The sequence below is a fragment of the Tinamus guttatus genome, unplaced genomic scaffold (genome assembly GCF_059628265.1).
Source record: "Tinamus guttatus ecotype Peru unplaced genomic scaffold, ASM5962826v1 Tinamus_guttatus_pri_ptg000580l, whole genome shotgun sequence".
Lineage (NCBI taxonomy): Eukaryota > Metazoa > Chordata > Aves > Tinamiformes > Tinamidae > Tinamus > Tinamus guttatus.
This window is the reverse complement of record NW_028289114.1, coordinates 1375113-1399820: the sequence shown is the minus strand read 5'-3', so window position 1 is coordinate 1399820 and position 24708 is coordinate 1375113. Positions and strand designations below refer to the sequence as shown.

The following is a 24708-nucleotide window of genomic DNA, read 5'->3' as shown; positions in this document are numbered from 1 at the left end:
CGAGCTGGCTCAGCTCGATCAGGGCTTATGGCGTTATTAATCATAATCATCTGGGGTAATTGGCTTTCCCGGGCTATTAAGGTGACACCTGCTGCCATTGGGGACCCTGGTGCACGGTCATATATATGGGCATTGCTCCACACCGTGCCCCCTGTTTGGGGCCAGGCCAGTGGAGAGAGGCCCTTGCCTCCCCCACCGGCAGCCGCCCTCTGCGGCCTGTGGGGCTGACGGCCTCAGTGCCCCATGGCGGTTTGGGGGTCGCCTGCTCTACCGCGCTGGGGAGGCGCGAGGGCCGCCCAGGGCGCCTGAGCGTCGCTGGAGGCTCCGCGGCGGCCTTGTCCCCGTCCCGATTGGGAGGAGCGGGGGCTCTGGCGCTGCTGCCGCGGGGCTGCCGGGACGGGCTGGCCCCGGGGTGGCCAAGTCCCGCTCATAGGGCGCCGGGTGGAGGGGGCTCCTGCGCTCCAGCCCCTTGCCCAGCGCTCCCGGCGCTCCCTCCTGCAGCAGCACAAGAGCGCAGGGCGGCCGGGCTGTCCGGCTGCAGTCCGGCTGCCTCCCCTTGGCACTGCCTGCACGCGGGGCAGGTCACCTCCCTCGCACCCCGGAGCAGGCCCGGGGCTCCGCTGGCGCTGCGAGGAGGCCCCGGCTCCCAGGGCCGCAGGCTCCGCGCGCCGCTCAGGGAGGCGGTGGGAGCGGCAAACGCAGCCCGGCTCGGCAGCCCCGGCCGCGGGGAACCGCCGCGGGAGCCCCCGCGTCCTCCCTCTGTGGAGCCCCCAGCTGTGATGGAAGCGCCCGTGGTCCCGGGCAGCCACTGAGTTCCGCTTTGTCTGGTTCTAATTTGCCCGAGACAAGAGGACAGTGCTCAGCGGAGCCCACGCAGTGGAGCCAAGCGCCCAGGCTCTGCTGCGGGAGGCTCATGCTCCACAGCGCCATGATTAATCTCATCATTAATCTCTCTGTCTCCAAAGCTATTTCTCCCCCCTCTCTCTTTCCTTTTCCCCTTCTTGCTCCTCAGCAGCAGCGGGGATCATGGGGGGCAGCAGGCGGAGCACAGCCGGCTCCCACCCAGCGCAGCGAGGACAGGCCGCTCTGCCCGCCGGGCACCAGCGGGAGGGCGGCCGGGCGCGTCAGCACCGCTGGCTGCAGCCCGGGCACGGAGCTGAACCCTCCTCCGTGCCGCAGGGCAGCGGGAAAGGCCTCGGCGGCTGCGGAGGATGCGCCAGACCAGGAGGTCATGGCTGGAGACGAGCAAGAGCTCCTGTCTCATTGGCTTCAACAAACTTGCTTCAGTCCTGGCCTAGTTTTCAACTACTGTTCCCTCGGGTTGGGATAACACATGCAAAACTATTTAACGAAGAAAAAGTACAAAGCTCTGTATTCTCTTTTAAGAGGAGAGGAAGCAGGGAAAACTTCGGGAAATCTCTTCTGGAAGTATCTTCAGGCCCAAGGGCAGGTAGCGCAGGCAGGACAGATGTGCCTGCCCACGGTGCCGAAGGCCACGAGGCCTCTGCACGCGCACGAAGCCCTTTCCTCCTGCGCAGGAGCGGACACCCCGTCTTCACGCACGCTCTGCTCACACCAGAAGTCCCTCTCCTTAACTTCTCACACACATTGCCAAGGACCCCATCCCCTGCAAACACAGCTCTTATACCCCCACCTGGGCCCAGAGATTAAAGCTTTATCTTGCAGATACACAAATATGCTGCATTAAGCTTTGATGCAATAAGCCACTGCTGAGGTTAGCAGCCGTTGTCCAGAGCTCAGCGCCCGCCGTGCGTCACTGCTGGAGCACGGCGGCAGCCAGGGCAGGTGGCATCGCGGCAGAAGCACGGCACGACTGGAGGAGCGGCTGGTGAAACCGCTGGCAACAGCGGCAAACGAGCGTCCCACGGCGGCGCTTCTTGCGCGCGGAGCTTCTTGCACTCAGCACCAGGCTCGCTGAGAGGCGCAGCAGCACGAGGCACTCGTGTCCTGACGCCCTCTTTAAAATTCACTGCACACGCAGAGTGTATTTCTGCCTGAAGAAGACCAAGAAGCTTTTCAAAACTAGCTTCTATGCCCAGGGAAAAAAAATAGAGAGAAGAAAACCTTCCTTTTGTCTGTGGCACTGTAAATCCCATTTATTTATTTTTACAATTTTTCATTCCTGCTGGCTTTCCAAAGCCAGGACAGTTCTGGGAGAATGAGCTGATTCTATTTTGGCTCACATACCAAACAGAATTGTTTATCAATGTCAGTCGCAGAGTCTTTATTGCAAACAGTGATATATGAGTCAGAAAGCAGACGAGTGGTAATTAGAACAGAATGTTTTTAAAGTTGTAAATTACGCAAATTTGATCAGAAGTCATTGAAGGACTCAGAAGCCCTGTCATACCATTTTGGAGCATCACTTGCAAGCGCAGCTCCGGCAGGCACGGAGCCATCGCCGCGCAGAAGTGCCACCGTGCACAGGGCAGCTGCTCGAGCGGCACCCGGCAGCCGCTGCCAGCAGCGGGGCAGAAATGAGTATGACTCCCATGGAAAACGAGGAGAGGCTTGTGACAGACCATGTCATCACACCAGTAAGAGCTGCAGTTACATGGGCACAGTTTACGGGGAAGTCTAACGCTCTATCGTTTCTCGGTTCAAGCCCAGCCCCGTGGCTACCTGCGCTAATGCTCGTGGCAGCTGCCCAGGGTAGTTCAGGCATCCAGGAGAATTCCGATCCAGCAGCGGCATCATCAGCTCACCCCCAGTTGATAAAACTAGAGGTGGGATGGGAAGCAAGGGGCTGAAGTGGGAGGCAGATCCGTCAGCTCCCCTCTCATCTCTTGCTTCCCATGGCTCTGGATTGCCTTTTGCTGGTGCCCAAATCCCCCTTTAGGTAGGTGCCCCCTGCCAGGGGCAGCACCATGGTCCCGGGTTGGCACCACTTCAGCCAGGCTGGAGGGCCCCCAGCGAAGGTGAACAGAGAGCACAAGGACCAGCAGAGCTCCAGGACACCGCACAAGGCACCAGGGCTCCAGGGAAGCACCCCACAACTCGACAGCAAGATCACTGCAGCAGCTTAACACTTTATTTGCAGCAGACTATGAAGAACCATCTCGGGCACAGGAGATCTGCTGGAAAGCACTGGCAGACTATCACTCCTGAAATGCTCCAGTTCTCATGCCTGCTAACCTGGTGTATTTCCTGCATACACAAATATATGCCACTTGATCTAATGGGCTAACAGCTTTTCCTCTTACTAAGAATAAACATGTCTATAAAACAAGTGTGACAAAGACCACGTACATAGAAATGGACTGATGAGATCTATGTCTGGGCACCTTGATTTACATGATTCTTCCTTAGATGACACAAAGTCAGAAGAATTCTACCAAATTTCTCAAGACACAAACAGCAATGGAAAATAGACCTGTTTATTTGAAACTCTGTCAATAAGAGGTACATATTAAAGACCAAATCCACCCCTAACACAAGTCAGAATAAAAACAATGATTACTTCATCACTGAACTTGACCCTAAAAACATTCCTGTAAAGGCTGGGACACTTCAGCTGCTTGCCTGGAAAGTGTAGAGGACATTCATAAACACATTTTCCTTTAAAAAATAGTTACATATCTTCAACTCAACTGTGTTATGTACAAAATGGAGTAAGTTAACTTAGCCAGTTGTTAGGAAAACACTAAGGATCTAATAAGCGTATCGTCAATTCAGTAGCAAAGTCTCTCTGCTGGGATATAAAATAGTTGATCTTCATTGATTCGACTCATCTATCCTCCTTCGACAGAACGGACAACAATTATGCTGCAGTACTAGAAGCTCATAGTCTTCCGAGTGAAACATCTGTAAATTGGAAGCAGATTCAGAGACAAATTACCACGTGATGAGCCCAAAGAAAATGCAAACAACTTATTTTTCAACCTCTGAGATTGCTGCAGGAAAACTGGTCCTCTGATTTTCAATTTTAAGAGCTACAATCTGAAACAGAGCAGCAAGTATGTCACGGACAGGACTGTCCGTGCTGCAGAAGAGGCATAAGCCAACTGCTTTTGCAGGACGAAAATTACATGGTTTCTGTGTAACCAGATGTAACTAGACTGCTACTTCAGAAGGTCTTTCCCGAGAGGTGAAAGAAGCAGAAGGACTGAACCACAGGTCAGTGTCTACTGACTGATGTCCACCCCCGAGACCAGGCTAGAAGCTGGGAGAAGCAGCACAAAAAGAAATAAATATAGATCAGTACTTCTGCCATTCTTCTGGGGCTTGAGTGGCTCTGTCTCTTGCTCTCAATGAAACTTTGTGATCCCAGTGCTCAATTATTAGAGTTGTTTTAACTAACTCTCGGTGCCTTCTCCCCACCCGCTTTCAGCGCCCCCATGAAAACATCACCTGAAAACACGATGGACACATGGTAATGGAGGCATCCGGCAGCAGGGAGCGGTAGTACTGCCACCGCAACGGCTTCGGCCAGCGCTTTATCAGGACGTCCCTGCGGCTCATGGACCGCAGGACGGCGCGATTCACAACCACCGGAACGAATTCCGAGCCTCCTTGCTGCCGGAGAACAGGGTTGGAAAGAATTAGTTACCAACTGCACAGCCCTTTGAGGATTAACAAGGTTTCTGCAAAAAGCTTGTACAATTCCGTGAAAAACGTTAACACAGAGTTGGCCTGAGCCTGGTCCCGCTGGCAGCTTTATCGACACCTTCAGCAGAAGCAGCAGCCAGCCACATCGCTAACTTGTTTTCACTGATCAATTATTCATGTTAACACAATTCCTTGTAAGTGACAACCATGCCTACGGGCATTAATTAAAGCATCATAGTAATCACTGTTTTACAGTTACACTGGCCAGGCACAGAAACACCCAAGGGACAGACCTGTTGCTTCACGACACCACCTTGTTCCAGAACACTTAAAGATACCTGTTTCTTTGTTGTTTTCTTTTTTTTTTTTTTTTTTCCTAACAGACCAACCACTTTTAAAGAGCAGAGATGCCTGGTAAACCTCATTCCTTCTCGAGTCCCACTCCTCCCTCCCAGGGCCTTGCTCTGCATCTGCCTTGCTGTGGTCTGCATAATGCAGCGCACCAAGTGGGTGCAGTGTAGTTTGCAAGTCAAAATTTTCTATTGATTTCTGCGAGCGCAAGGAAAAACGCTGGAAAAGGCTCTCACTTCAAAGCTCAGTTTTGCTGTAAAGGGATCATCATCTTCAGTAATATCCGTGTTGTCATCAAGCCTCAAACTCTGTGCATCTGGATGGATTTCTTAAGGAAGAATAATCCCCACCAAATTAACTGTCCTCACAGTAATGCTTACGGAATATGCATGAAAGCAGAACGAAGCCCAGCAGAACGGGCACCCTTCCTGCTCCGGGCTCAGCGCGCGGCGGCACCGGGGCAGCCACGGGCAGCGCTCGGGAACGGCTGCGCCGACGCGCCGCGGCCGGGCAGCTCCCGCAGAGCAGCAAACCCGGCCGGCGGCGGCGGCCGCAGCTCTGCCTCCCCCTCCTGCTGCCGCCGCCTCCTTCCCCTCAGCAGGCTGCAAGCAGCAGATGAAACCACCTTTCCAAAATGCACAGGGAGCAGTTTTGGTCAGAGAATCTTCTCTTGAAATTACTCTGCACTTGGCATAACGGTGCCTCTACGGCAGGCACTGGGTAAGGAAACATCACAGGAGAGTTCCCAGGGGAAGCGGCTATGGAGGAAGCCACTTCCTAGGGGCTAGGAAGAGGGCAGCCTCTAAAGCAGGCCCCAGAGTGGGAGCAAGTGATACACGTCCAAGTTCTCCCGTTCTTCATAGGAAAGGGAGAAGTCACAGCAGACGGGGGGCAATGGCCTGGCCACATGCCCTGGGTGTCCCTGCTGGAGCAGGGGGGCTGGACTAGATGATCTCTAGAGGTCCCTTCCAACCTCAGCCATTCTGGGATTCCGTGAAATATTTGGCATGATTAAAGAAAAATAATTTTCCTGAAAAAAAAAAAGCTTTACAAGAATATTAGATTTAGCTTAAAGATCACTCTGATTATTATAGTAGCTTTGAGGGAAAACACAAGGTAGTCCTAGGCATATTAGTCATATGACTAAAAAATTTAAATCTAAAATAAACAAATAAACAAAATAAATTAAACGTTACTTTATTCTGTGACTAGAAAGAGTTTTGATTCAAAAGGATACTGTCACTCATCATCTCTTGCCATTTACTTGCTCTTCTGTTTGACCTTGGGGCTTCAAGATCAATGAGAGCTACAGCTTCTTCATCTGTGATGCCGTCTTCCAAATAGAACTCCACCAGATGCAGGACTTCTGCAGGGTGCAAAAGGCAAACACAGCTGACCTGCAAGAACTCTGCCTCGCAGAAGATACCACGAGTGCGAGGCACAGAACACCCTCGGTCGTGCTCTGCCCACATGTGCTCATGAACCCAGTCAAATAAATGACCCTCCAGTTCTTCGAGGATGACAACGATGTTAATCAAACACTGCTGCTGCAGTCTTGCAGTGAAATCCAACTATCCACGTGGGAAGCAGCAGTACAAGCCATATTTAACAGCACTGAAACTAAAGGTCTGCTTATCCAAGTAACACTGCAGAGGTGACAAAGCAGCAGCCCATTCTGCTCAGTGAGCAGCTTTACCTGCTTGAAAAGCCCAACCAAAGCAACACTGCAACGCACCGTAAGAAGAAGCGGAGAAGACGAAAGGTTGTCTGCAGTTAATGCAGACATTCCCCAAGTTATTCAGCAAAGGGTTGTTGGTAGAGCACCTGTAACACAATGGCACAAGCTCCTGCAAAGACACACACAGAGCACAGTAATCACAAACAGATCAGCACGTGCTAACTCTTGTGTTCTTATTAAATCTGGGCTCCTCAGGTTTACACCACTGGTACGACATCAGCCCTAACCTGGAGAAATACTGCTGTGAAATAAGACCTTTTAACACTTGAAAATGCTTTTTTAGCACAACAGCAACAAGCTTTCACATTAAAAATAGCTGTCTTCACCACTCTAACAATAAAATCTTCATCTTGCCTCAGCTGTAACAGAAGCAGAATTCCATATCAAATACATAGTCTCATAAGAAGGTGAGAGGGTTACTGAAGCAACATTTTTTTTGTTCAAAGATTTGGTCAAATGCAAGTCTTCAGATTAATTCATCTCTGTTCAAGAGCACAGTTATTTTAGGCAGTTCTTAAGATTCTGCTTTTATTATTTCAGGTGTCCAGGTGCATGTTGATTTGCACAATACAATTTATTTTTAGTGGGCACTCCATCAGACACTGTTTTATAGAGCACTGCAGAAAGTCAGACTTCAGTTAAAGAAGAAAAGGTGTTAAAATAAGACTTAAGGAGAAAGGTCACTTGAGGGATAGGGGGAGGAGGGAATGAGCACTAGTAGCTGGGACAAATGAAAGCGACCTCCAGCTGGAGACAGACATGGAGACTGCAGTAATTGCATGTGGCTCAGAAAGGGAAAGGCTTGAAGGAATTAATAGGCTGAGAGGAAGGTAGAGGCAAGGCAGGAGAGGGAGGACAGGAGTTGCCCACAGAGAAAAGACTGATTTTAATTTGTTCTCAGGAGCAGGAAGAAGTCTGAACTGAGGAACAGCAATAAAAGGGCTTTGTTTCCTGCAGAAATGTCATCATATCACAGACCTATGCATAATGTGTTTCAGACTTCTTTGTACATATGGCAATGCAGGCTCTTGGATTAAGCCACGTACCAACAATTAACATGCAAGACATTACAACTTACTTCACTGTCGTGGAACGGCTTGGAGCGGATTGTCAGGCTGCCCAGCTCTATCGATTTCTGGAACCTGGCCGGGATCTGGAGCCCCTGTAACTTCTCGTAGGCATGACGAGCTAGTTTATACGCACCAAGAGCCTTGCTCTGTTTTGCCAGAGCAAACAACGTGTTGCTATAATTAAATTAAGGAACAAACACACATATGGCACTTAAGAAAAAAAACAACGCTTTTCCTAATCAGAGAAGTAGTTCAATGAAGCATATCCAACACTGATGCTTTAAACAAGCTTTAACTAAAGAAATCTGTTTACGTAACTCCATTTACATAAACAAATGTGGAGGAAATGTCAAAGTCTCTGTGGCTGATTATTAGCAGGGTAAGGAATTGCCCCACATTAATACTGTTAAATATTCTGACTTTTTACACACTGTGATTATTTTGCAGTGAACGTGTTTTAGAATAGCAGCAACGCACTGACACCTACTGAATACAGTCTCCTTGGAAGGACTCCACGTGAGCCCCGTGTCATCGATGAAGAGCTGTCCTTCCTTTCGTCAGTGTGTAGCTGTAAGCACTGCTTAGATAGTTACCAATCCCCCAGCACTTCACGAAAGACTGCACACTGGTAAGTGAGAAAGTTACTAAAGGAAAGTAAGCATCCTATACAAACCCTAAATGAAGTAGAAGAGGCGAATCGGGCTCCCTGGCCCGCACTGCCCGCCCTCGGGCCCTTTGGCACCGGGGTGCCCTCCTGCAGGGCTCCCGCAGACCCGTCACGATGTCATTCCAGAAAATGCAGCATGCGCTAACGAAGCCGTGCAAACACTGGCCCCAGAGACACGACGCAGCTATTCCAGCCTTATCCAAAGCAAGAGCTCCTGCCTTCCCCGCCGTCCCAGCACCGCTGGGATCCGGAGCCAACACCCGTCTCGGAGCCGCGCTCCGACACGGCAGATGCACCACGCCGGGCGGGGGCCAACACGTAGCAGAGCTGTGCAGCGCCCGGCCTGCGCTCAAACAGCTAGTGCAGTTAAACACAGAGGTCTGAGGGTTCTGAGTATTGCCTTAGGGACAAAAGTCAGTTTTCATTAGCTTTAACCAATGGATGAAACCAAATACATCCTACTGTAGATCTTCGTGTTGTGGATCAACATCAGTTCCTGTCTTCATTTTTCTCAAAAGGTAACTTTTAAGGTTCTGTACTGCTTTGGAAGGATACACTTTTGAGATTCCCAAGGGAGTCTCTTTAGTTAAGCTGTGAAGCAGAAACCTGGAAATATTGAAGAGTGTTTCAGGCAAGTGGAAACTAAAAGGCTCCTCCTGCAGCGTGAACAAAACATAGATAGACATTTCTAAGCTAGAGAAGCAACAGTTCACATCACTGAGCATCACAGCACTGAGCATCTCAAGGAGGCCATTGTGTTTCTTTCATACCAATGCAAGAACTGGCAGGACACAGCAAGTGGATTTTGCAGGCCTTTATCACCAAAGCTCATGCCTGCCATGTGCAGCCACGAGAGAAAGCAATCATGTAATTTTATCAATTTTCTACCAGGCTATTAGACACCAGCACAGACCATCCAAGAAGGGTGGAGTTTCCACCACTGTGAGGTCTGAAAATAAACAGTCTCACCAGCAAAGGTCACCAAAGCACAGTCCTCTTTTGGGCAACGGCAGGGAACAAAGATTCTCAAATTTTCTGCAAGGAAAACGAGGGCAAGAGCCCTATAATTGCTGGAAGCAGCAGGAGCTCCCCACTAATGATTCCATATCGTTCTGGAGCAGCTTATGTGCATAACTGCTAATGTATACACATACCATATCGTGAGAATTCAGGAGCTTTTGTCTGTCCAAACCTCCTTCCCCGATTAAATGAAAAATCCTACCACAGCCTGTATAGGACTGGAGGCCCAATCCCCGTGGAACCAATCCAATTTAGTTAGCAAAAAGGGCTTGGGACAGGATTTCAGCCTCGTCACATCCTCCACCCACACAGCCACGAAGCGCAGATCTGCGGAGGGCTCTGCACGGCAGCTCTTGGACACTAAGACAACGGAAGTTCTAGCACAGTACAACAGAAGGCAGAGGAATGAATTAAGTTACCATATAGCACCACTGATCTACGCTCAGTACTTAATTGCCTGAAGAGTCACTAATTATTCCTAGTTATTTCTGGACTCCCTGAAGAATAATGCTCATGAAGCATAAAAACAGCTTCTGAGGTAACCATCTTACAGTGTATCTTTGAATAGAGTGATAGACGTGGTAAACTTCTGCCAAATGCTGGAAGTGATGAAATTTCTGTAACATTTCAGTCTTCTGTTGTTCATTCTCTGTGGGAGATAAAGGCATTATTAGTCTTAGTCTCCAAAACACTCAATTGTAGGAAAAGAGCAGATTATGATTTTAGTGCCACCACCTCCAAAGGCTGGTGTACCAGTTCACTGATGTCCCATCTAACTGTGCAAGCCACAGCTGTACCTTCTTGCAAATTTTTGTGAGCAAATTCCTGCTTTAGAATAAGCATGTTAAAATGCAGAATGGTTGAGGCAATGGTTTTAACATAGCCGGAGACTATAGCTTAGTTAAAGGTAGAAAATAATAGCCATCCGTCATGGGAAACCTCACCCATTCCTTTAGAGTTTGTAGATAGAATGAGCTTTGAAACATTTGTTTCATAAATATTAAATACACTACTGAACAATTTGAAACAATTTGCATCTCTGCACAATACCTGAGGGACAATAAATCAGCACTATTGTGCACTGCTGAACCAAAAAAGGCACTTGCAGTACCAAGCAAAAGGCAGTAATACAATCTCTGTATTCATTATTACTAAATTACACCTCCTAACTATTGGCCCCACCTCTCCCAGTGAAATACACTTAGAACACAAGATAATGGCTAATAAACTATCAGTTTCCTCTTTGTTACAGAAATAATTCATGAAATATCTCCCCAACTCATGTTCTAATACAAGATGCATTTTACTCTACCAGATCATCTTTTATTTACTAGTACTTTAACCCTTCAGTGGCTTCTCCAAGTTCAAGTGTGTTGAGAGAAGGTGCATGAGGGTATGTGGTCCCAGCAGACAGGAATTTGACTGTAGCCAGATCTCCAAGCGAGGCCTACACACACTCATGATGTTGGTTTGTTCATTTGTTTTAATAAACACAAGGGAAAACGAGGGAGACTCCAAAAATAGCACAGTTACGCACAACATAAAGACAGAAAGTAGCTGCAATAAGGCCAGTGCAACTCAGCACGAGTCGGCCTGCGAGCGCGAGCAGGTGACAAGCGCGGAGCTGCTCCGAGGCCCTCACCTTGGGCTATATCCAGGCACTGCATGGAGAGCATCCAGTAGTAGTAGGCGGCATCGCTGAAGCGGCTCTCCACGACCGCGTTGTGCGTGAGCTGCTCCAGCACGCGCACGGCGTCGCCCTGCCTGCCCGCCTTGTGGAACGCTGCAAAGGCAACACAAAGGACTGTCACAGCGCCACCGTATCAATTAACTGAAGTTAATGTTTTTAAACTAAGAACAATCTATTCAGCCAGTATCAAACAGTCTATCCAAGGCAGGATGAAAAGGGATTATACACTGGTATTTTTCTCCTTGAAAGCAGCGACGCTAATGGAACATGAGAAGCATCTGTAGGTATTTTGTGGCTTTCACACTGTCTCCGGGGGGTGGTGCTGAGGCAGAAACATTACTGCAGCAGACAGACGTTGTACGAAGCTGCTTGCTTATTCAGAAGTTAGAACATAGCAAAAATACAGTCCTGATTAGATCTCCAAACAGACAATAGCAATTCTGAACACTGCAATATCATACCTGCATTCAACACTACTATAAGGTAAGGTCTGAATGGTAACCCTCTGGATTGTATGTTGAGCATTTTAAAATATTACAGCATTTATATCCTATCATTTATTAACAGCATGTCTTTAACTGATGCTCAGAAATCAATGTAAAGTTAAAACCTGAATTCCCAATTGGTAAATATGCATTTGACAAACAGTCTGCAGAGCATAAAGGAAAGATAATAAAAAAAGGGCAGCACAAGGGCCTCCCGCCATGAGGCAGCTCAGCTAGGAGGAAGCTCTCCCACACGCAGGGCCCGGTGTGCAGCTCGCCGAGCGCGCCGAGCCCGGGGAACACGCTCGGGCGCCGTCCCCAGGCCCCTGCTCTGTGCAAGCTGCGACGCTGCCCGACAGGCAGATGCTCCAAGGTCTGGCAGAGGCAGCTCGTGGCTGGCACGCTTGCTGGCTTGGCTGGTGCAGGCAAAGGCAGTTACAGCCCTAGATCTGAGCTGGCTCTGCAAGCAGCACATGTAGCTGTCACATGGAGCCGCACCTGGGAAGGGTGTACGTACTGGAGTGAGCTGGCTCTGCACGGAGCTTGTGTCGTCCTCCCCATGGGCCTGGAACAGCTTATGAGTAAAACTGGGGAGCCTGTACACACGAGGGAAAGCTGACAGTCCCCTTTATAGATCATTTACTAACAAAACCCACAAAAATTCTTAAACAAAAGGTGAACATTTCACTCGTACAAACCCAATGCTACCTAAGTACAAGGGAAAACATACTTTCCACTCGGGTTTGTAAGGTGCCTACTACACTTTGAATATTCTTCTGATGAAAATATTAGTAAAAATACAGCTCATATAACATGCCAAGTAGTTGCCACACATGTCATACTTAAATATGCACTGGGATAGAAATTCTGAAATTATACACAGACAGCATAATTTTTAAGTCTAAAAATATTTTCTTATGAAGCAAGGAGACCTCCACACACTTTCTTACCACTGGCATGAAAAAACATATTCTATTTATTTATTTTTGCATCTCACTGATTTAAAACTCTGTAGGGCAAAGACTGCATGTTCTGTACTGGAAAATACTGAGCACATTGGAGTGTGCAGTAATCTGCACTCTTACCTTTCTGTGCTTCTTCAAATCTATCGTTCTCTGCTAGCCACTGAGCATACGGGACATAAACAGCATCTTTGAATTCAGGATGCTTTTCAGTCAACGCAAAGGCCTGAAATACAGAATAAATATGTTTCTAGAATACAGCCCCATTTAAACAGTAAAAACGATTTAGTATATTACATGGGATCAATTCACAACAAAAATACGTAAGCAGAATAAAGATTATATTTTCTCCAATAAATATTAAACAAATGTCTTAAAATAAGTAATCAAGAACAAAAGAAAAAAGTGAAGCCTAGTAACAGTCCATTTGCTGAATCAGAGAAACCTGAGAGAGTTATCTAGGCAATTTAGTGGATTTCACAGCAAGAGACAAAAATATTTTCCAAACCTATAAGGTAAAGAAATTGCAGTAGCACTGTAAAGTAGGCTAGATTAGCTCCCTGTACTCACTACCCAGTCAAGAAAGGGCTGAATCTACAACTTTCCGGAGCATCCACATAACTTCGGGGGTGTGTGGGGAGGGGCGGGGGGTCTCAGGCTGTGGCACTTTGAAGATGTCGTCTCAGCTCAGCCAAACTCAACGTGAAGGAACAGGGACAGAACCAGCGGCGACCCCAGCCGCGAAACGGAACGGGACCGGCAGACCCACGTGTACCAAAGCAAGAAAAGAAAGTGAAGCAAGCAGAGCTTCGCCTAATCATAAGCCCAAATCCAATTACAGGGAGGAGTCCACACTAACACAACACACACATTCAACAGATCTAAATTGTGCAGAGGGTATTCTCACTCAGGCAGCTTATCCGCATTATAAAAATAATGTGGCTTATAACCAGCTCCTATGGTATAATTATTATTTCTTGTTTCTTGTGGCTAGATGATGCATCCCATTGATTTTCATTAACATCAGGCCACTTGATGTTTATTCCTTTCAAGAGGAATAACCTCATGTTATTTCCTCTCAAGAGGAAATACAGGTGAGACCACAACAAACTCAACCAGGGTACTTTAAAAAAGAAAAAAAAAAAAAAAAAAAACACACATTTGCCTGAACCACATTCTGGAGAAGCCTCTCTCCCTGCCTCTCCATCCACTACAGGAGGAGCAGGGCAGATCAGCCTCATTAGACCTTAAAATCTTGACTAGAAGTAGTGGAAGAGCCAGGCATCGTCCCTCTTCCTTGCAGTCACAGATAATAATTTTTAGCAATTTTAAACACAGTTGGGAACCAGAGGCATACTCACTTCTTCCCAGCGATGAGTCTCCACGTGGAGATCGATCAAGGCTTTCAGGTCACCAACCTTCATGTAGGTTTCTGCTGCATACCCAGGGTTATCAAGTTTCTTAAAATAGAAGGCACATTTTGACAAAGGCTCACGCTCAGCTTTATCCAGTTTTCGAGCAATTTCAATTAACCTAGGCACACACACACAAGAGATGTTTTAAGTTCTGCCTTTTTGCTTGTGTTTTGTTTAATTATTTAGCAACTCTTCATTTTTAAACAGTTATTATTTAATAATTATCATAATATAGTGCCATATTGCACCGTTTAAGCAGCTTTCAGCAACCATTCAAAGTTTTTCTTTTGTTTTCCATAGCTCCTACAACCTGCACTCATGCGTGCAGCTCCCAGGGGCTTTGCTGAGCCGTGGAGATGGGGGAAGCAGGTCCGACACGGCCACGCCGCACGTGCTGCCCTTCCTCAACACTGCCCTAAAACGGGTTCTTGAATAAATGCCACCCTACTGGGCAAATGGCAGAACAGAGGCAGGGGAACGTTGTGAGAGCTGAGCTTTTTTAGCAACTTAGCAAGACTCAAAAGCAGGAATTATGGTCAAATTGAGAGAATTTGAGACAGCAATGGCTCCAGAATTTATTTCTAGGAGTTCTGTGTCCCAGACAACTTCTCTACCTGCTTGATTAATATCCTTTAACAGCTTAAACAACAGAAATAGACTGCCACACATAAGCACTGGCGCGATGATTACTCTGAGCAGCTTAAGATATGCATATTTTAGAAGACAGTCTCATATTACAGATAAAACCATTCTTATGGCTTTGTTCATTTTCATAACATATTTAAAAGGTAGGATCGTAAATATACAATTTTTAAAAACATTTTTATCAAGTGGTTCAACTATAGCTACACTCAGTTTAGCACAAATGAAGAAATGCATCAGTCAAGCTTTGTTTTACTTTAAAATTACACCGATTCATTGGAGTGTTTGTTATGTACTAAATTATCCCTATGATAGAACCAGCACCTACATATCCACCCAGCCATGGTCTCCGCTGATTTCTATGGCCTTCATGTGCTCGCCAGCAGAGAGGTACATCTCCACTGCAGCTTTGGGTTCATTGATATTCTTGGCCCAATCTGCTTGCTTTTTGATTAGCATCTTTGTATCTTTAGGGTCTCCAGATCCCAGAAAATCCTGAAATAGCACAAAAGAGCATTCTGCATTACCTTCTGGTCACAAACACTATTATATTCCAAACTGTGAAGTACATAAAGCTTGAGGAGGGTTCTATTGTTTTGTATTGCTATTATTATTTATAATAACTTCTGTTAGGTCTCCCTAAGCTAAGAAATACAGTGAGGAGAGCAGTGAACCAACCCAGTCTTCAGCAACTAATTATCAAGGACCAGTTATTTTGTACATGATCAATCTCCTACCTAGATCATCTTTAATTAAAAAAAACAAAAACGTGCGTGTGAGAGAGAGAGAGGGAGAGAGAGAGACTCTAGGAAGGCCAGGAGAGGAACGCTATAGATACCTTGGAGTAACACACGTCACCACTCCACAAGCTGGACGGCTCACGCTGCTGATCCCGTTTACTGCATGTGGATGCACGCCACGATTTGTGCATGCTTTGAGACCAAGACCTTCCACCACATAACAGTATCACTCAATCTTCAACACACCAATTCCAATGTCCAAAGTTTATTTTGCAAGCCAAGGAAGCACTGCTTCGTTCTCAAAGATAAACCTGCTCTCTCCTAACAGCATCACATCCACTTAACCACATATCAGCATCAGTCCCAAATCCATAACAAGCTGAAATCTCATTTTCTGCATATGCATGTGATGATTATGTTATGATGTATCAAAGTTGTTCCATAGGGACAAAGGTGACAGTTGCTCAAAAGAGAGCAGGACTCGGAACTACAGACTTTGGTCCAATTTCTCCCTAGCAATACAAACACCCAGGCCAGATGCCACAATGAAGACCATTTTGGAAATATTTATGATAGTTCGTTCAGACTTCTCTGCCAGTACTGAAGCCTTGGCACCATATGGTTCACATAGGCTGACATCATGAGCCAGATAAAAATACTTCAACACTGAAAGATGGATTAAGCGCAATTTTGGCTGTTAACAGAAGAGACTACTGTCTATGTAAATAGCCTCTATGAAATGAAAAATACCTTAGTATCTTTTGAGACCACACACACACACACACACACACACAAAAAAAGAGAGGAAACAAAGGTGACAAGAGAACAGGGAAAAGAACACTCCATCCTCAACATTTCTATCCAATTTTGATTCAAATTACAAAGTCAAAGACAGAAAAAGAAACTGGCAAGCTCCACAAAACAACTGTGTCACCACCACTTCCCTGGTGCAAGCGTGTGGTAGGTACGGAACCGCACACGGGATCTTGCACTAGTATTATCCACTTCAGCACAGCCCTAATTCAGCTGGATAACTGTGATTAACTACGATAAGACAACGTGATGTTCTTTGAATGAAGCTAGAGAATTGAGTCAAACAATATCTTTGATGCAACTTTTATTTTCTAGCTCACCTCATCAATAATAATTTTGCATAAAAAAATCAGCACATTGGCAGCGATAAGAAGTCTGTGGTCACGTATCATAATAAAAAAGTCACCCTTGGTGGCATCCATCAAAAAACAAAACAAAAGCCCACTTAAAAGCTATGACTCCACAGATACGTTTGAGAAGATAGAAAGCAAAGTACCTCCATAACAGACTTTGAAGAAAACAGCTACAGCACATACAGAAGATGCTTGTTTTGTCCCCACCTATAACCTGAACAAGCTTGAATCTATTAACTGAGAAAATACCATTAATTCCAAAGCCACATTTTTCCCAGCCTTTTGTAGAATCATACTTTGAAAACATTTACAGGTACATTATTATTACTACTTTAATGTTTATGGGTTTAAATAAGAAGTTGTGAATCATTACCTTTGCATAGTCAAACATGCGTAGATCAGAGTACATATCGAGAGCCAGGTTTTCGTGTCCACTCTTTTTGTACAATTTAGCTGCTTCATGAAATTTGCCCTGGTAGGCATAAACATCTGCCAGGAACAGGTCGTCGTTGTTCTCGCCGTGCTTCCTCCGCTCCTAGCCAGAAAGAAGGCAGGTAGGTATTCCAGCTGAGCAGCATACGGTTGAGAAACAGCCACTGAAAAGTCAGTTTCTCAGACTTATATTTTAACTATTAATAAGCAACTGTTACTAAGATAATTATGTCTCCCCTATATTTCTGATGGATTTATAATTAAAGGATTAAATTATTGCTTAATTGAAATTAGGAATACCAAAATTAAATGTCACTATGAAACTGAAGTGATGAAAAATCACTTCTTTTGATTTCATATGGAAAAAAATCAACACATGCTACCATTATGCTATGTTATTTTAAAATAGGCATCTGATGGGTTCCTTATTTTCTCCCGCAGAACTCGGCAGCATGTAATTTGGCTAAATTAACAATGTGTGGGTGGGTACGGGGGAAAACAGGCTTGAAAAATTGCTACCAATAAGCATATTCAGAAGCATGGTAATCTGCCACTGAAAGCAAACAGTGTCACCAGCACCGTCCCCACAAACAAGAGCTCGTGATCCAGGCAGGCAGCAGTGGCTTCCAGAGCGCCTGCCCTTGCTGTCCTCTCCCTGCAGTTGCAGCTGTGGCACATTTGAGCCGTTGCCCAAGTACACGGTCACCAAGGGGTCAACTTGGAAGAGTTTGCACTACCAAGTCAGAAAGGTGATGTTGAACATAAAGAACTTCTGGCAAATCTTTGCCAAAAGAGCAAATCTTAGAGCTTTGTGTAAGACTTATTGTTTTATTGGTGCTCCCAACTGTAATATTCCCCTGTTGAACATTATAATTTCTCAATTAAAGATTCAATTCCTACATTATGGTAACTACCTTCATAAGCACTATAAAAATGCATTTATATTGAAACTGAATCAAGTCTGGCCCAGCGTATTTCATTAATTGGGTATGTATTAATATATCGTGCTAGACAAAAGCAGGGGAGGAAAAAAAACCCACTAACCAAGAGAGAATTTGGACACCCAAGCAGGCTGCCGTGAGCCACGCTCAGCGGCGACGTTCCGACATTCCGACCCGACAACGCGGGGCACGCGGCCGCCCCCCGCGCGGGAGCAGCCAACATCCCTTCTGGGCATAGCTGCTCACCAGGCTGATGCTTATCGGGCTAATATTAAAAGTCCCTTCTTCAGAAACTTGCTAAAGGATTTTCAGAAGACTTTTTCATAACATTTTGGGAAGAGATTTCACAGAAATTTGGCAGACTTAGAGACGTGGAAGTTGCGTTTCTACTGTCATCAGTTAAAGAAATGTGTCATTACTGGGAAAAATCTGTCATATTAATGGCATATGTGCGCCTAGTTACACCCGTACAAGCCTAAAAAAGAATCCAATGCACCACAAGAAAGAGTAAGCAGTGATGTAGACCACTCAGGAGCTTTTCAAGAAGTCTGAAGATAAGTTTATGTCCATTTATAAAGGGAATGAATTTTTCTGATTCAAGAGAACATAATATGGCGATACCAGAATATCCTCAGTAGAGCCAGATGTGGAGAAACACATGTAGAAAAGAAAAGTTACCACTGGGAGGAGACTGCTCTTACCGATGTATCTACCTTTAAAGTGGTTCCCACTGCAAAGCTTCACCCTATGTTAGACACCAAGAAAAGGTAACCACAACCAACAGCTGCCCGGCATTTTGACAGAACCAGAACGGCTCCGCAAAAATGGGAGACAAGGATTGCATTTTTTAAGAGATGGTATAAACCTAATTAGCATGTGAAAGCGGAATTCCCTTGCCATCTCAACCCAGATCTGCAAACTAAGTACGACCATGTGGTCTTTGTGGAAGTACAAGCGACAGCATGTCTTTAATGTACTTATGACAGACAGCATTGTCTAGTGAAATTTTATCAAGTGTGAAAAGAATGAGAGATAGCGATTAGAGCACAGCACGGGAGGAAGGAAACCCAAATTCTGTTTCCACTTGTCACTGACTTGTCATGAGATCTTGGATTTGTCATTTTATTTCTCTGGGCCTGTTTCTGTCTCTGTAGAAAGAAGATAATAGTAATTACCTACCTCCAGGGGGTAGGGAAAGGCTTAATTAACTCATGTTTATAAAGTATTCTGTACTAAGCTGCATTAGTGCAGTAGCATTTTACCGATTATTAATTGAATATTGATTTTTTTTCCAGTTTTCCTGAATATTTCTAAGTTCTCATACAGTTCCCTGCCCCCAGGCCCATTTTCCCCCATATTTCAGTACCAACTTTAGTGTGATAGATGCTCTTATACCTGATGCTGTCTCCAGTATCCTCTTACCTCAATGCTGCTGATCAATTCTAAGTATCTAAGGTCTCGTACTCTGGTAAATGCCTATTGAAAAGAAAAACAATAAAAGGAATTAACTTGAAAAGCCCAGAAGTCAACACAATTTTGTTATGCAGAAGTCAAGCTGCAGAAGGACGAATGAGATAGACAAACAAACACCACGTTTATCTTCCTGCAAGGAGGACAGACAGAAATATGTTGTTCTTGTGCTTATGCAGGCCCTAACCTCGTGAGCTCTCACTACAACTGGAGCCCTCAGGCATTCCAAGCAGTAACACAAGGGTACAATCCAAACAGTTTATTACTGAAAGCAAACAGCATGGGGACCCACAGGCATATGTATGTCAGTCCCCCAAGGAACACAAAATGCCATTAAAAATATTACATACTTTCATTCCAGCTATTTTATATCCTTTACATTTTTACCATGAGGCATGACACACTTGAGCAAATGTAAGGAAACATTACAGGCAGAACATATAGATGACTGTACTGATGAAGCATAATGAAGATGCTTCTAGTTTTTTATGCTGTTTGGAAAATTCATCACAGAATTAGTCCAGAGAGAAGAAAGGAAGTAAAAGGATAAGGTAAGAGAACAGTGAGACAGTGCAATATGTTTTGCTAACAGAGATAAATGTACAACCCGAAGTCCCAAGTGGCAAAGTCATGCACGAGTTTGCACAGCTTAGTGATTATTCTAGATACGTATTAAAAAATAGAAATTTAACCCTTTGGGCAGCACATTCAAGATTCTAAGCAAACTCATGCTCAGGAGAGCACCAAATATTCTGCTTACACCAGACTAGGAACTACAAGAGCCTTTAATGTCAAGAAGCTGCTTTTGTTCCAATTAATCCGCTCTAATTCTAAGAGGACACTACTTAAAAACGCCAAGGAGGCACAAGAAAAATTCCTTAAGAGTATGTATTTGCATAAAACCATCTATGAAACTGGAAGGGATTATTCTGATGGCACCAAAATAATAATAATTTCCTAGATACAAATAAATAAAAATATTGTCTTGTAAAATGCCTCTCATTGCAGGCCATTCCCCGAGTATTTTTAGATCGTTTTGTCTTGCGTGCAATATTTATGAAGTTGGACTTGGTTTGACCTCTCCTCTTCGATGAAACGCGGCAAAAGGCAGCGGAAAGCAGGCTGTGCCACGGGCAGCGCGGCCGTTGGAAGCGCACACGGAGCGTGGGCACGGGCAGAGCCTGCACCATGCGGAGCGCGGCCACGGGCAGGGCCTGTGCCAGGGCAGCGCGGCCGTTGGAAGCGCACACAGAGCGTGGGCACGGGCAGGGCCTGCGCCATGCGGAGCGTGGCCGTTGGAAGCGCACACGGAGCGTGGCCATGGGCAGGGCTTGTGCCAGGGCAGCGCAGCCGTGGGCAGCGTGTCAGGAGACCCCGCAAGGGGAGGCTGAGGCGCTGCCAGGGGCTGCCCACGCGCAGGGACGGTGCCCGCGGGGCTGCCATGGAAGGTCTCTGCTGCCACCTGGTGACCAGCCACCCCCCCCCCGCCAAGGCCCCCGCACCTTCCTCACCTTCCTCATCCTCCTCGACGCCCAACGCTTTGATTCCAAAACGACACTGAAGGAGCAGAAACCCTGCTCCGGTCTGAAGCCTCACGGCAAGTTCGTGTGTGGGTCACACACCAACGGCCTCCTCGATATCCAGAGCAACGCACAAGCTCAGCACGAGCCACGTCTTAACGCAAGATGTAGCCCAGCCACAGAAAACACGAATCACAAATGTTCTGCTGGGGAAGTGGAAGAGGGCTTTACCTTTTTAGCCGTTTCGAACTCCAGCCCTTCCAAGGCCTCCATGGCCAGCTCTCTCCAGTCAGCATCGGTTACTCCCAAGCACGCAATCTGATAGGCTTCTCGAAACATTTTCCGTTCCAGATACTGGTACATTGGCGCAGACTGAGGATTAAGAAAAATAATTATCGGGAAGCATAATACTGATATATATATTAGCAAAATTATTTAGCTAAACTGAAGGGAAAAATCCCAATCATTACCAGAGAATATACATTTTAGTATAATAAATAGAATAATGTTCCGGAGAATCTCTTCCATTCCATCTCTTCTGTATTATGGAAGGAACTTCAAGCAGCGTGTACATGCACTAGACATTCACACTAAAACATATTGCCTAAATGTTGCCTAAACATGTCTAGAGAAAGCAACAATAAGACAGTAACTGACGTACTCATAAGAAAAATGAAATGACAACCCAAGGAAGTTACACAGAAAGAAAAAATACAGGAAGAGGTAATAATGGAACTATGTCACAGCTTTGATTTTAAGAGGGAGAAACAGAATCAACCATCAGCAGCAGCAAAAAAGAAATCAGATTAATTGAAAAAAATCATGCAGGATAATTTCAACAACGATGTGAGAAGCCTGAACTGCAATCATTTGGTTAATGGCATACTGGTAACTTTCAGAAAAGCCTCTTCATTTCTTAAACATTGATGTTTATTAAATGTAAAGCATGTCTTAATGAGATTAAAGGATTACCTGTGGAACTTCAACAGCTGACATTGAAAAAACATGAAGACAGAAGATTTTGGAGCCGTTGTATCCCACAACAAAGCCTTGAAGTTTTTGCTGATGGACAGGGAAGTTACTAGCTTTGATATTGAGGTAACCCCCTCCAGAAAAGCAGAGCATGTCCTCACACTGCGCGTTCCAGGCCACGCTATTAGCGTTGGGTTCCTAACGAGCAAAACGGTGGGTGAGCAGATGCAATCACACCTCCTTTCCCAAGGAGTGTGTCTTTCAGCTAGAACATCTGACATGTTGTACAGCCTGGGTATCTGCACGTGCAGACACACACACGCTCACTCACATTTGCAATATTCTAACGAGTAGGATACTCCGAAGCTGATCTACAGGACATATTTTGCATTTCAATAAGCAGTTATAGCTGTCTTTCCTTTGTTGAGAGCACAGATCACGAGCAGAATACACAGACTGCAGGATATACAATGTTCCGCAATAAAACACTGCCTGCTAGCTGTCAGATTTAATTAATACTTTTTCTGCCTGTCACAGAATGAAAGTTACAGATCCTATCTTCGTAGCACTTTACACTTTCTATCCCTGTTCTCTGAAAAAGTTTCTTCAACATTAAGGGACAAACCCTTTGAGTGACTGTTAAATTGCCAGTAAAGACAGAATTATTATTATTATTCATTTTATAGTTTGGGAATAAATGAGGAACAAAGACGTTTAAGCTTTAATTCTGTTCTTACTGATGATAAAGCTAAAACACTCATTAACTTTAATACTTCAAAGGGAACTGGGACAGTTCCGAGTCAACCTGAAAAGGTCACATTTTTAAGTGCTTCTTATGCAGCCGTTGCTCTCACACACCTCCTGCATAATTCATCATCTACTTTCTCCAGAAGGGTAGGTTTGACAGAGGAAGAGATCACAACTAAATCCTACGCTGTCCCACTGACGGTGACTGTATGAATTTCTGTTCACCACTATTTCTTCAAATATTCCGTTTTCGTTTTTTTTAAAAAGAACTTTACCTGAAATAACAATTCTTTGGTATGAATATCATATACTAAACAGGTATCATTTTCATCAACCACTGCCAGTTTGTTGCGAGATGCGCTCATATCCAGACAGCGCACAGCTGTGGATTGCTTCAACAGGACGATTGCAAAGACATTATCGACAAATATCTTCAAGATCTGGACATATTTGAAATGAAAGTCAGTCCATTAAAGTTTCCTAAAACCAGAAATAGCATAGCAGGTGCCAACTCTAGTGTTATAGAAAATACATGACTGCAACTGTACTAGGAAATAAAATTTGAGGGAACGCTTTCAGTTTGAGCTATTCTGAAAAGTTTGCTTCTACATATCCTAGTTTCAAGCCCATACAAATAAAACATATGTCATACATACTGGATTTTGTAGCATTCCCTTTGCTGAACAATTACACAAATACAATACGTTAGGAATGCACACAAAATACACAGAAGGGAAGGGATCTCTCTAATTCTTTCCTCATTCTGTTTTCTCTATCATTTACCTCTAGGCTCCAGTTTGTAACTTTCAGCTAATTGGCTTGTTGAATAGACAAGTGTCACTCAAAGCATTCAAGCCTTCACAAGAGGTCACCAAGTATACCCACCACCCCACCCCTCTGAGAGGGCCAACAGGTTCTCTCAGTTCACCAACAACTCCACTTCTGTCAGCACTTCCTAACAACACACAGACTTGGGACAGTCAAACCCACTTGTATGAATTTTGTAACCACTGAATATGAAGCACGGAAGCAACTATTTTTTAAGAACAAGATGAGACTGCCAAATAATATTCTAGGATGTAAATGAACATGCTGCTTCTAAGTTCTCCTCCAAAGAGCATAAACTAGATTCTATTTACATTCAAAAATATATACCAGACATAATGCATTACCTGACCATTCTTGAGACCAACCAAGAGGCCTTCTCTTCCCGGAGGTCCTCCAATTACTTTAATGTAACGAATAAGAGATTCCATCAGCCATTCCCGTTCTTTAATGCCACTAAATGAGAGGCATTGCAATCTTTTCTCCTGAGGACATAATTTACAACATATTGCATGGTGATATAGAGAAAACTGTTTTTCCTCTGATATGCTGTATTTATATCTATGCTAATGTGTCTGCCTACTTTTGTACATAAGAATGAGAAAGTCAAAAGTCTCAGCTATTCAATACTACAGACTAAAAAATGTGAACACTTTTTTCTAGCAGTCCTCCCCGATTCCTTCTCCTACACCCAGATCCTCCCAATAAATAAATAAATAAATTTCCTAAATTGCTAGACTGGGTACAAATTTATGAAATTCTCTACGGAGACTGTTTCACTGAGATAGAGCCACTTGTGACATGCTGCAGCTACTGCACATCAGACCCTCAGATTACAACACACTACGTGTCATGTTGCCTAGTAGCATAATCCATTACATTTCTTTTTCATGGTACCAATCTTATTTTACCAGCTACTTGGACAACTGTCTTCAAGCCACATTAACTGTCTTTAAGGTGCATACCTGGCATAAAATAATGTGAGCTGAACACACAACCAGCAAATTGCATTCAAATTTCTTTACTATTTTTTCTTTCACTCGATAATACATGTCTGAAGAATCATCCGAGTATAATTCATAAATCAAGATTTTCTCTGGCATCTGAATGGCTAATCTGTTTTTGTAGATTGCAATTTTCTTTACAAGTTCTCTGCCTTTTATTCTAACTAGAGAGAAAGAAAACAAAAACATAACATAGTGATGGCTGAAATTAAAACAAAAGATACAAAAAATAAAAGGCTTATACTAAAAATCAAACTCTCCTAAAGCATATCCAAATTTAAA

The 24708-nt window shown here is 44.9% G+C and overlaps 1 protein-coding gene across 3 annotated transcripts in view; it reads right to left on the bottom strand.

Annotated features, from left to right (window-relative positions):
* Positions 1–3722: 3722 nt before the first annotated feature.
* The window catches only part of IFT122 (intraflagellar transport 122), a 28522-nt gene continuing 7536 nt past the window's right edge, over positions 3723–24708 (bottom strand). For 2 of the 3 annotated variants that reach the window (XM_010222332.2, XM_088534607.1), the window contains 19 exons: positions 24388–24590; positions 23770–23907; positions 22873–23037; positions 21851–22048; positions 21110–21250; positions 19311–19364; positions 16889–17050; positions 14938–15104; positions 13914–14085; positions 12676–12778; positions 11058–11198; positions 9967–10064; positions 8951–9051; positions 7737–7902; positions 6656–6767; positions 6158–6286; positions 5157–5236; positions 4372–4536; positions 3723–3825 (listed from right to left, as the gene is read on the bottom strand). In XM_010222332.2, the coding sequence (XP_010220634.2) occupies positions 3736–3825; positions 4372–4536; positions 5157–5236; positions 6158–6286; positions 6656–6767; positions 7737–7902; positions 8951–9051; positions 9967–10064; positions 11058–11198; positions 12676–12778; positions 13914–14085; positions 14938–15104; positions 16889–17050; positions 19311–19364; positions 21110–21250; positions 21851–22048; positions 22873–23037; positions 23770–23907; positions 24388–24590 (2585 nt within the window). In that variant the 3' untranslated portion in view covers positions 3723–3735. Of the gene's footprint in view, positions 3826–4371; positions 4537–5156; positions 5237–6157; positions 6287–6655; positions 6768–7736; positions 7903–8950; positions 9052–9966; positions 10065–11057; positions 11199–12675; positions 12779–13913; positions 14086–14937; positions 15105–16888; positions 17051–19310; positions 19365–21109; positions 21251–21850; positions 22049–22872; positions 23038–23769; positions 23908–24387; positions 24591–24708 lie in introns of those variants that run through there. The other variant, XM_088534608.1, reaches the window with a different exon arrangement.